This window comes from Hyaena hyaena, unplaced genomic scaffold (assembly GCF_003009895.1).
Source record: "Hyaena hyaena isolate Hyena2069 unplaced genomic scaffold, ASM300989v1 scaffold_348, whole genome shotgun sequence".
Lineage (NCBI taxonomy): Eukaryota > Metazoa > Chordata > Mammalia > Carnivora > Hyaenidae > Hyaena > Hyaena hyaena.
This window is the reverse complement of record NW_024080981.1, coordinates 1,069,965-1,082,030: the sequence shown is the minus strand read 5'-3', so window position 1 is coordinate 1,082,030 and position 12,066 is coordinate 1,069,965. Positions and strand designations below refer to the sequence as shown.

Below are 12,066 nucleotides of genomic sequence, written 5' to 3'. Positions count from 1 at the left end.
GGTTATCATGCTAAGCAAAATTAGTCAGAGAAAGACAAATTTCATATGACTTCACACATATAAGGAGTTTAAGACACAGAACCAATGAACATAAGGGAAGGGAAGCACAAATAATAAAAAAAAAATAGGGAGAGGAAAAACGAGATTCTTAAAATATGGAGAACAAACAAGAGGGTTACTTGAGGGGTTGTGGGAGGAGGGATGGGCTAAAAGGGCAAGAGGCATTAAGGATCTACTCCTGAAATCACTGTTGCACTATATGTTGTAACTAACTTGGATGTAAATTAAAAAAATAAAAAGTTAATGGAGGACCGTGGGGGAGAAGCAGAAACATAGTGGGGGAGAGGGAGGGAGGCAAACCATGAGAGACTCTTGAATGCCGAGAAACTGAGGGCTGATGGGGGTGGGGGGGAGGGGAAGGGAGGTGATGGGCATGGAGGAGGGCACTTGTGGGGATGAGCACTGGCTGTTATATGGAAACCAACTTGACAATAAGCTATTTAAGAAAAAAAAGAAGAATCCAACAACCCCCCAAAAAAATGTTAAGAAAAAAGGAAAATATTATGCTGAGTATAAGAAGCCAAATATGAAGTCCACATATTATTGGACTCCATTTACAGGAAATATCCAGAATAGGTAAATCCAGAGAGACCGGAAGGAGATCAGTGGTTGTCAGGGGCTGGAGGAGAGAAATAATCAGGGATTGGGGAGTGACAGCTAAGAGGTACAGAGCTTCTTTTTGAGGTGATGAAAAGGTTCTAAAATGGGACTATAGTGATGGTTGCACAACCCTGTGAATATACTAAAGAGCCACTCAATTGCACACTTTAAATGGATGAATTATAGGGTGCCTGGGTGGTTGATTAAACACTGTACTTTGGCTCAGGTCATGATCTCATGGTTCATGAGTTCAAGCCCCACGTCGGGCTCTGTGCTGACAGCTCAGAGCCTGGAGCCTGTTTTGGATTCTGTATCTCCCTCTCTCTCTGACCCTCCCCTGTTCACGCTGTCTCTCTCTCTCAGAAATAAATAAAAAACATTTTTAAAAAGTTTAAAAAATAAAAAATAAACATTAAAGAAGAATTAAATGGATGAATTGTATCATATGTGAATTATATTTCAAGACAGCAGTTTTTACAATTTTAGGAGCTTCCCCTTGACTTAGAAAAAGGGGTCACCATGCCCTAGAAGACCCCATGATCCAGCCCCTTCCAACTTCTCTGTCTTTCCTCCAACATCCACCACACGTTAGTCACATAGGCCCCCTTCCAAGCTCCAGAGCCAGTACAGTTCTCTTCTGCCTTAGGGCTCTTACACCTGCTTCCTTGGCCTTGACAGCTCTTTCCCCACTCCTCACAGGTCACTTCTTGTCAGGGGGACTTTTACCACTTCATCTAACGTAGCCACCCCTTACCACCTCCTTGGGCCCTCCCAGGACCATCACTCTGTTATATTTGTTCCAGAGTGCTCAGCGATACCTGATATCATTTCGTGTACTGTGTCTGTTCAGAGAAAATAACAGTGTGAGGGCAAATCTAGCGTACACGGTATGCCCAGCACTGGAGTAGTGCCTCGCAGCAGGCACGCACTCAATAATCACTGTTGAACTGATGAATGAAGGTGCTTCACCATACCTGGACCTAGGAGGTCCATGAAGTAAGAAGTACAATATACAAAGGAGAACATTCTCCGCCAGAAAACATAATTGAGCTTAGGAGAGGTGGACAGGTCTATCTCTTTGACCCTCAGTAGCATGAAACGTAAGCTAAGACAGAATAAAAGGGGGGGAAAAAAGATGGCAGAGTGATGAGGCTTTTAAGGATGTCATCTGACCAAAGACATCACATGCTGGTGGCCCTATGGGTCCTGGACATATGGCTGATAGGTGCTGATGGAGATCGGAGGAGCAGGTATACAACTGAGAAAGGGATATAAATAGCAAAATGTCCCCCATCAGAAAAAGAACAAATTTCCTAATTGGGGGTCTTTATACTTATGTTTATTTGGGGTTTGTTTTGTTAATTTTCATTTATTTTGAGAGATGTTAAATGATTCATGAAAGCCATCACTGCTAATAAACCAAGTGTACTTATTTTCCTGGGAATCCAAAAGGCCGCCTGCATGCACAGGGCGGTGTGCAATCTCCGGGAAGACCTGAGGTTGCCCTAAGCTCTTGCCTCACACCATACATGAAAATGAACTTCTAAGAGATTTGTAGTTTCAGATTTATGATCTAGTTTGAGTTAGTTTTTGTATAAGGCATGAGGCAGGTGTCCAACTTCATTCTTTTGCATGTGGAAATCCAGTTGTCCCAGCACCATTTATTAAAGAGCTTTTCTTCTCCCACTGAACAATCTTGGCATCTTTGTCAAAAGTCAACTTGCCATAGGGGCACCTGGGGGTCTCAGTCGGTTAAGCGTCCGACTTCGGCTCAGGTCATGATCTCACGGTTTGTGGGTTTGAGCCCCACGTCGGGCTCTGTGCTGACAGCCAGCTCAGAGCCTGGAGCCTGCTTCAGATTCTGTGTCTCCCTCTCTCTCTGACCCTCCCCTGCTCACACTGTCTCGCTCTCTCAGAAATGAATAAAACACTAAAAAAAATTTTTTTTAAAAAGTCAACTGGCCATAGATATGATGGTTTATTTCTAGACTCTCAATTCTATTCCAGTGAACTCTATGTCTGCCTTTACACTAGTGCCACACTATCTTCATTACTGCAGATTTGTAGTACGTTCTGAAATTAGGAAGTAGGAGTCTTCCAACTTTTTCTTTCTTCCAGACTGTTTTGGCAATTTGGGGTCCCTTGAATTCCATCTGAATTTTAGGATCAGTTTGTCCATTTCTGCAAAATATCTAGCTGGGATTTTGAGAGGGAGGAATTGCTTTCAGTGTGTTGATCAACTTCAGTAGGCACGCATTCCTCATGTATGCCTGACTTACACCAGAGAAGCGGCTATGGTCAGTCCTGCCCATCAGCTGACATTTACTGAGCACTCGCCTCATACCAGTACTGTGCTGAGGGCTTCACATGGGCCATCTCTTCTAATCCTTACAATAATCCTAGTAGATAGGGCTCATTATTAACCTCATGTAACAGATGAGGAAATGGAGGCACAGAGAAGCCAGGTGACTCACCTACAATGACTATAAGTGGCAGAGGCAGGGCTCAGACGCAGGAAGTCTGACTCGAGAGCCCCTGCCTTTTGCAATCCAGAATATACAGAGAGACCACAAACCCATGAAAAAGACAAGCAAACCAACAGGAACATGGGGGAAAGATACGAACAGACAATTCGCCAAAGAGGAAAATACAAAAATGGCCAGTAAATATATGAAACGATGTTCCATCTTACTATAATTAGAGAAATGCATATTAAGCAAGAAGATGTTTGGTCCATCATATTGGTAAAATGTCTTGGATAGGTAAAATCTGGTAATGTGTGGATCTGGGAGAAAAGGAACTCAACAGTGTTCAGTGAATATATAATGGACCACTCATTTTGGAAATAATCTGGCAGAATCTATTAAAATATAAAATATGTACACCCTTCGGCCTGGTAGTTCCACTGAACTCATGCACAAGGGATATGGACAGACTGTTCACTGAAGCCCTATTTGTAATTATTCAACACGAAAACAAATGACATTATCTGGCAGTAAGGAAATGGCATCACTAGCCATGGCCAAAGCCACACCACTGGGATGCCAGCTCCACGAAACACAAGTTTACATCTGAAGGAGAGATATAAAGATGAGGATATACAGATGATGTAGTTGGTTGCATGGTGGCCCCCAAAATATATAGCAGAATCCTAATCCCCAGAAACCATAAATGTGACCTTAACTGGAAAAACGGTCTTTGCAGCTGTTATTAAATTAAGGATCTTGAGATGAGATCATTCAGGATTATCCAGGTGGGTTCTAAATCCAACAAAAAGTATCCTTGTAAGAGACAGAAGGGAAGTTGACACCCCACAAAGGAGAAAGCCCTGTTGAGGCAGAGGAAGAGACTGGAGTCTCACAGCTACAAGCCACCACAAGCAGGGCTGGGTAAGGAAGCTTTCTGCCCCAAGGCCTTCAGAGGAAGTGTGGTCCTGCCGACACCTTGATTTTGGACTTTGTGCCTCCAGAACTGCGAGAGAATATATTTCTGTGGTTTTTAATCCTGCCAGTTTATGGCACTTTGTTACAGCAGCTGTAGGAAATACAGATAGATGTATTCGTTCAGGTCTTCAACAGTCAATAAAAAAGGTTGTGCAATAACACACATATAACTAAATTAAAAAGCTCTGCATGTGTTATATAAAGCAAAAAGACACCAAACAACGTATGTGTATAGACATACGTAACAGCATAGAAAATCACTTGGGACCAGCATATCCCAACTCACTTCAGCAGCTCCCTCCTGGGATGGGAGTGTATGTTAGTAGGGTGGGGAGGGGTCACACAAAATTTCAGCTTCATTTTCTAACATTCACACATTTCTTTTGTTTTTTTTTTCCCAAAAAAATTAAAGAGAAACTGATGACAAAGCTTAGCATTTGAGAGATTACATACAGACACCATTTTAAGAAAAGTCATTATAAAAAAATCTAGAAGGAGAAACAAATCCCTTATTCACTTCAAAGTACCTTTCTTTTGAGCTAGGGTAAGGCAGTCTTCTGAGGCTGCTGCTAATGAAAATGCTGTCTCAGCTATTTCATTGTCTGGTATTCTTCACAAAGGAAACAAATGATGTTAAACATTCAGATTTTCTCTTAAATAATGCAATTTATGACACCCATAGTTTATCTGATCGATATAGGGTCACCTACTGTTTTTCTTGAGTGTGTATTCTGAGTGGGTGGTGTATATTAATCATTACTGTTTGTTTTTTAATACTCTGATTTACTACTTACGCTTTACTGAGGAAGTTGCTTCAAATGCATCCTCCAGACGTAAATCGGAGTCCCCAGATCCTAAAAATTAAAAAAAAAAGATTTACCTACTTTCGCGTAAAACGAAATAGTATTTACAATGGTTATTTTCCTTTATATACAGTGTAATGAAAGTAACATGACAAAAGGAAATCAGTAGACATCACCCAAAGCTATATTTAGTTGATAACCTTCTACAAACGGCTTATCCCCACCAAAACCAAAAAGACAACAACCTTCAGTCCACTAGAAGGCTGAAGGCTCAACTGTACAGAACATGAAGTACAATCTTACAAAAAGCCTTCTCCATAGTATACTTGCAATGAGAAATATTGGATTCCAAAGTTCCATCAATACGCACCAGGTTCTTTCATCCCAATCCGTATCTCACAAAGGCTGCTCTGCATTTTGTCAGTTCAATGTGCCATCCCTCCTGAGCCCAGCTCCATATCTAGACTAGTAGCTCTGATTACACATAATGTAAAAGGCTCTATGGAAAAGCTTTTCATGAGAGAATCTGTTCTCAGAGGTGGACCCATCTGCCCAACTCTGCTTGCTATTGAACTTGACAGCTATCATTCCCTCTAGATGGGCATGTAGTTTCCCACAGGGGTATATACATTATCAATTCCAAACTACCGCACATGTATACTGGAATTGAACACATAGGTAAATGGGTGGTGAACTGCAGAAGCCAGGCTTCTCACTGTTGGAGAGGGAGGTTACGGATAAAAGAAGGCTAGAATGATCGATGTGATAATGGATTAGAGTTGGAGACCTCAGTATGAATCATGTTTAGCTTAATATACATACAGATGGTTACATATAGAAACACTTATAGACACGTGTGTATATATACATGGGCTAGTATGTAGACATATGCCTCTGTTCTGTCACCTGAGAGGGCCTAGAAGCAGGAACACCCCAGGAGCAATAAGCGCACCTAGCACCCAGATCGTGGTTTCTAAATACCATTCTCCAGTTAAATAAAAACAGACCTCCTTGGAGAAATGGCAGATTCTAGGATTGGAACAAGAAATATAGGAGTCTGAAGCATCTTATAGTACCAGGAAGTATTTTTTAAAATGTTGATATTGATGGGTATATGTCAACAAGACACAGGGCCAACTGAAAGAGTTCCCAACAGCTAACTGGAATAATTTAATCCATAAAGTAGTATTAGATTATAATCCAAAGTATAAAATATCCATTTTTCCATGCTGATATACATATTTAAACAAATACATAAAAGGGATGAAATAGGGGGCACCTGGGTGGCTCAGTCGGTTAAGCATCTGACTGCAGCTAAGGTCATGATCTCACAGTTTGTGGGTTTGAGCCCCACATCAGGCTCTGTGCTGAAAGCTTGGAGCCTGGAGCCTGCTTCAGATATTTTCTCTCTCTCTCTCTCTCTCTCTCTCTCTCTCTCTCTCTCACACACACACACACACACACACACACACACACACACACACACCTTAAAAAAGGAGGATGAAATAGAAGAATTCAAATTAACTTATGTAGATATTTCTAGCTCAAGGAGATGAAGCATAACTCTCCACTCCATAAGTGTTGACTTACCTCCAAGGATTACAGTATAAGAATGTGGGTGGGAGGAGAGAGTAACTCTACAGTGGAGAAATCTAAGAAGTATTACATGAGATCAAGGTTAACACTAACAGTGATGGGTTATGCTGATAGTATATACCCTTGATATTGTGGGATGAGACAGGCACTATACATGTGTGGTCTTCCTCTCAAATACCTATAACCCTAATATAATCATGAGAAAAACATCAGACAAATTCCAATTGAGGGGCATCCTACAAAATATGTGACCAGTACTCCTCAAAACCAAGGTCATAAAAAAAAAAAATCTGAGAAACTGGCACAGCCTGAAGAGCCTAAGGAGATATAATAATGGAAGGTCACTGGTACCCTGGATTGGATCCTGGAACAAAAAAAGAGACTTTTGGATAAAACAAAGGAAATCTGAATAGAGTATGGAATTTAGTTAATAACAGTACATCAATATTAGTTCATTAATTGTGACAAATATACCACATGAATGTAAAATGTTAAAAATAGGGGAAACCGAATGTGAAGAATGAGAACTCTCTTTACTAGCTTTGCACTGTAAATCTAAAACTGTTCTAAAAATGTATCTTATTTTTAAAAATCCATTTCCCATAGCAAAAAAAATAAGGGTAACCACTAAAAGAAGACATAGGATACAGAACCTCTAGTTCATTCAAGAAAAAAGATCAACACCAATAATTAAAAATCAGTCCAATGAAAGTCACCATATGATCCTTAACACAATATGTGCAATCATATCAGTTAAAAAATGAGTGTAAAGAGGAGAAATTTATTAAAAGATAAATGTAATAAAAGTATAACTACATGCTGTTGACAAAATATACACATAAAACAAAATAATCACACGCAAAAAATTATATGTAATAGAGAAATATATACCAAGTAAATGGTAACAGGAAGAAAACAGATGTGGCAATATTAATATGACAGTATTCCATTATCTATACAAAGGAATACTACATGGCAATGAGAAACAATGAAATCTGGCCATGTGTAGCAACACGGATGGACCTTGAGGGTGTTATGCTGAGCGAAATAAGTCAGGCAGAGAAGGACAGCTACCATATGTTTGCACGTATAGGAGGATTAGGAGGAACTTAACGGAGGACCATGGGGGAGAAGAAGCGGGGAAACGGGGGGAAGAGGGAGGGAGGCAAACCATGGGAGACTCTTGAATGCTGAGAACAAACTGAGGGCAGATGGGGTGGGGGAGAGGGGAAGGGGGGTGATGGGCATGGAGGAGGGCACTTGTGGGGATGAGCACTGGGTGTTATATGGAAACCAACTTGAAAATAAACTAAGAAAATATGACAATAAAATTCAAGACCCCAACATCTAAATAGGAAAAGGCCAATATTTTGTAAAGTATATAATCCGCCAAGAAAATAAAAATTATAACACTTAGTAACCTAGCTTCTAAAATTCTGGAGTAGACTTTTGCTTCTTGCTATGACTGAGCAATTGGTATAAGATTAGTCCTCGCACTGTAAACAGTATAAAATGGACAAAACATGAGCCAACAGCTTTCAGCACTGCACAATAATCCCTGAGATCAAGGAAACTGTGACAGCTAAATCCAACAGGTGATCCTGAATTGGATCCTGAATCTATAAAGGGCATTATTGGGACACTTTGTGAAATTTGAAAGAGGTCTGCTGACCAGATGGTAACAGTGGCTCACTGTCAATTCCATCTTTCTGGATTTATTGTGGTCAGGGAAGAAGGTATCTTTGTTTTTAGGAAATGTACACTGAAGGGGCGCCTGGGTGGCTCAGTCAGTTGGGCGTCTGACTTCAGCTCAGGTCATGATCTCATGGTTCGTGGGTTCAAGCCCCGCATCCGGCTCTGTGCTGACAGCTAGCTCAGAGCCTGGAACCTGCTTCAGATTCTGTATCTCCCTCTCTCTCTCTGACCCTCCCCTACTCATGCTGTCTCTGTCTCTCAGGAATAAATAAAACATTAAAAAAAAAACCTTTAAAAAAAGGAAATGCACACTGAAGTATTAGGAGTTAATGAGCAGCCTGCTTGTCACTGATTCTGAAAAAATATTTAAAGACACCTACAAAGACCAGTGCAAATGTGGTAAACCTGGGAAATCTAGGTAGACAATAAATCTGAATTCCTTGTATTAGATGTTATGGTGACAACGGTGAAACTTGAATTGGGTCTGAGGATTAGGTGGAAGTAAGGTATCAACATTAATTTCCTGACTCAGACAGTTACACTGCAGATATATAAAAGGATGTCCTTGTTTGAAGAAAACACTCCCTAAAGTTATACTGTGGATGTGCGGGGTGGGAGGGTGGGGGTAGGGGGAGGGTGATGGAGCATCAAGTAAGCAGCTTACTCTCAGATGACTGCAGGAGTGGGGGGCACTTCCTTATATCCAACTTGCAAATTTCCTGTAGGTTTGTAATTATTTCAACATTTCAAAAATTAAAATTATTTAAATATGCGTATCTCAACCCAGCAATTGCACTTCTAGGTACCTGTTACAGAAAAATACTTGTACATTGCACAAAAAACCATAAAATGCCTAGGAATAAACCTAACCAAAGATATAGGAGACCTGTATGATGAAAACTATAGAAAACTTATGAAGGAAATTGAAGAAGACACAAAAAAATGGAAAAACATTCCATGCTCATGGATTCGAAGAATAAATATAGTTAAAATGTCACTACTACTCAAAGCAATCTACACATTCAATGCCATCTCAATCAAAAAGGCACCAGCATACTTCTCAAAACTAGAACAAACTATCCTTAAATTTATATGGAACCACAAAAGACCCCAAATAGCCAAAGTAATACTGAAGAAGAAAACCAAAAACGGGAGGCATCCCCATCCCAGACTTTAGCCTCCACTACAAAGCTGTCATCATCAAGACAGTATGGTATCGGCACAAAAACAGACACATAGACCAATGGAATAGAATTGAGAACTCAGAATTGGACCCAAAAGTATACAGCCAACTGATCTCTGACAAAGCAGGAAAGAGTATCCAATGGAAAAAGACGGCCTCTTTAACAGATGGTGCTGGGAGAGCTGGACAGCAACATGCAGAAGAATGAAACTAGATCATTTTCTCACACCATGCACCGAAATAAACTCAAAATGGATAAAGGACCTGAACGTGAGACAGGAACCCGTCAAAACCCTAGAGGAGAAAGCAGGAAACCACCTCCTCGACCTCAATTTCTTACTTGACACATCCCCAAAGGCAAGGGAATCAAGAGCAAAAATGAACTGTTGGGACCTCATTAAGATTAAAAGCTTCTGCACAGCAAAGGAAACAATCCATAAAACTAATAGGCAACTGACAGAATGGGAAAAGATAGTTGCAAATGACATATCAGATAAAGGGCTAGTATCCAAATTCTATAAGGAACTCATCAAACTCCTCACCCTAAATACAAACAATCCAGTGAAAAAATGGGCAGAAGACATGAACAGACACTTCTCCAAAGAGGACATCCAGATGGCCAACAGACACATGAAACGATGCTCAGCATCCCTCCTCATCAGGGAAATACAAATCAAAACCACACTGAGATACCACCTCACGCCGGTCAGAGTGGCTAAAATGAGCAAATCAGAGGACTCTGGAAGCTGGCGAGGATGTGGAGAAACGGGCACCCTCCTACACGGTTGGTGGGAATGGAAACTGGTACAGCCCCTCTGGAAAACCGTGTGGAGGTTCCTCAAAACATTAACAATACAACTCCCCTATGACCCAGCAATACTACTGCTAGGAATTTACCCAAGGGATCCAGGAGCGCTGATGCATAGGGGCACATGGACCCCGATGTTCATAGCAGCACTCTCAACAATAGCTAAAACATGGAAAGAACCTAAGTGTCCATCAACTGACGAATGGATCAAGAAGATGTGGTTTATCTTTACCATGGAATACTACATGGCAATGAGAAACAATGAAATCTGGCCATGTGTAGCAACACGGATGGACCTTGAGGGTGTTATGCTGAGCGAAATAAGTCAGGCAGAGAAGGACAGCTACCATATGTTTGCACGTATAGGAGGATTAGGAGGAACTTAACGGAGGACCATGGGGGAGAAGAAGCAGGGAAACGGGGGGAAGAGGGAGGGAGGCAAACCATGGGAGACTCTTGAATGCTGAGAACAAACTGAGGACTGACGGGTGGGGGAGAGGGGAAGGGGGGTGATGGGCATGGAGGAGGGCACTTGTGGGGGATGAGCACTGGGTGTTGTATGGAAACCAACATGACAATAAACTATTAAAAAATAAATAAATAAAAATTTAAAAAAATTAAAAAAAGAAAAATACTTGTACATGTGCCCCAATAGATATGTACAAGGTTGATCACAACAGTACTGTCTAAAATAGCAAAAAGAAATGGAAACAAGACCAAGTGTTCATCAAAGAAGAATAATTAAACAAAACATAGTTCTTCAATACAATGAAATGTTATATAGCTGTTTGAACGAATGGGATGCTCTCAGTAAACTAGGAATAGAAGGGAACTTCCTTAACTTGAAAAACTGTATCTACAAAAAAACCTATTGCTAATGCCATACTTGATGGTAAGAAACTAAAGCTTTCCTTCTAAGATCAGAAACAAGGAAATGATGTCCCTCCCCTCCCACTACTATTCTTCAACATCATAGTGGAAGTCCTAGCTACTGCAACAAGAAAAGAGAGAGAGAGAGAGATTGATTGATCCTGATTGGGAAGGAAGAAATAAAAACTCTCTTTGTTCACAGAGAACATGATCATCTATGCAGATGATCCAAAAGGATCCACAAACACAAAAAATCTCTTTAAACTCCTAGAACTAATAAGTGACTACAGCAAGGCTGGAGGATACAAGGTCAATCCCTTTCCTATATATCAGTAATGAACAAGTGGAATTTGAAATTTAAAAAGCACCATTTATATTAGCAGCCCCCAAAAGAAATACCTGGTATAAATCTAACAAAGTACACACAAGATCTTGATGAAGAAAGCCACAAAACTGTGATGAACGAGAGGACTAAATAAATGGACTAAATAATAAATAAATAAATAAATAAATAGACTAAATAAATGGAGAGATATTCCAAGTTCATAGATAGGAAGCCGCAACGCTGTCAAATTGTCAGTTCTTCCCAACTTGATTTAGAGATTCAGGGCAATCACAATCGAAATGTCAACAAGTTATTTCACAGATACTAAGAAACGGATTCAAAAGTTTTTATGGAGGGTGCCTGGATGGCTTAGTCTGTTAAGCGTCTGACTCTTGGTTTCAGCTCAGGTCATGATCTCACGTGAGTTTGAGGCCCACACTGGGGTCTATGCTGACACGATGGAGCCTGCTTGGGATTCTGTCTCCTTCTCTCTCTTCCCTCCCTCACTCACGCTCTGTCTCTCTGTCTCAAATATAAATACATAAACATTTTTTTAACAAGTTTATATGGAGAGGACAAAGACCCAAAATAGCCAATACAATATTGAAGGAAAAGAATAAGGTTGGACAACTGACACTAGCCAACTTCAGGACTTACTATAAAGTTAGAGTAATCAAGATAGT

General features: G+C 40.5%; 1 protein-coding gene across 3 annotated transcripts in view; it reads right to left on the bottom strand.

The window, feature by feature from the left end:
* Window positions 1–12,066, bottom strand: part of CD99L2 (CD99 molecule like 2) — a 96,101-nt gene that overhangs the window by 31,156 nt on the left and 52,879 nt on the right. For all 3 annotated transcript variants that reach the window (XM_039249883.1, XM_039249881.1, XM_039249882.1), the window contains exon 2: window positions 4,898–4,957. In XM_039249883.1, the coding sequence (XP_039105814.1) occupies window positions 4,898–4,957 (60 nt within the window). The remainder of the gene's footprint in view (window positions 1–4,897; window positions 4,958–12,066) is intronic.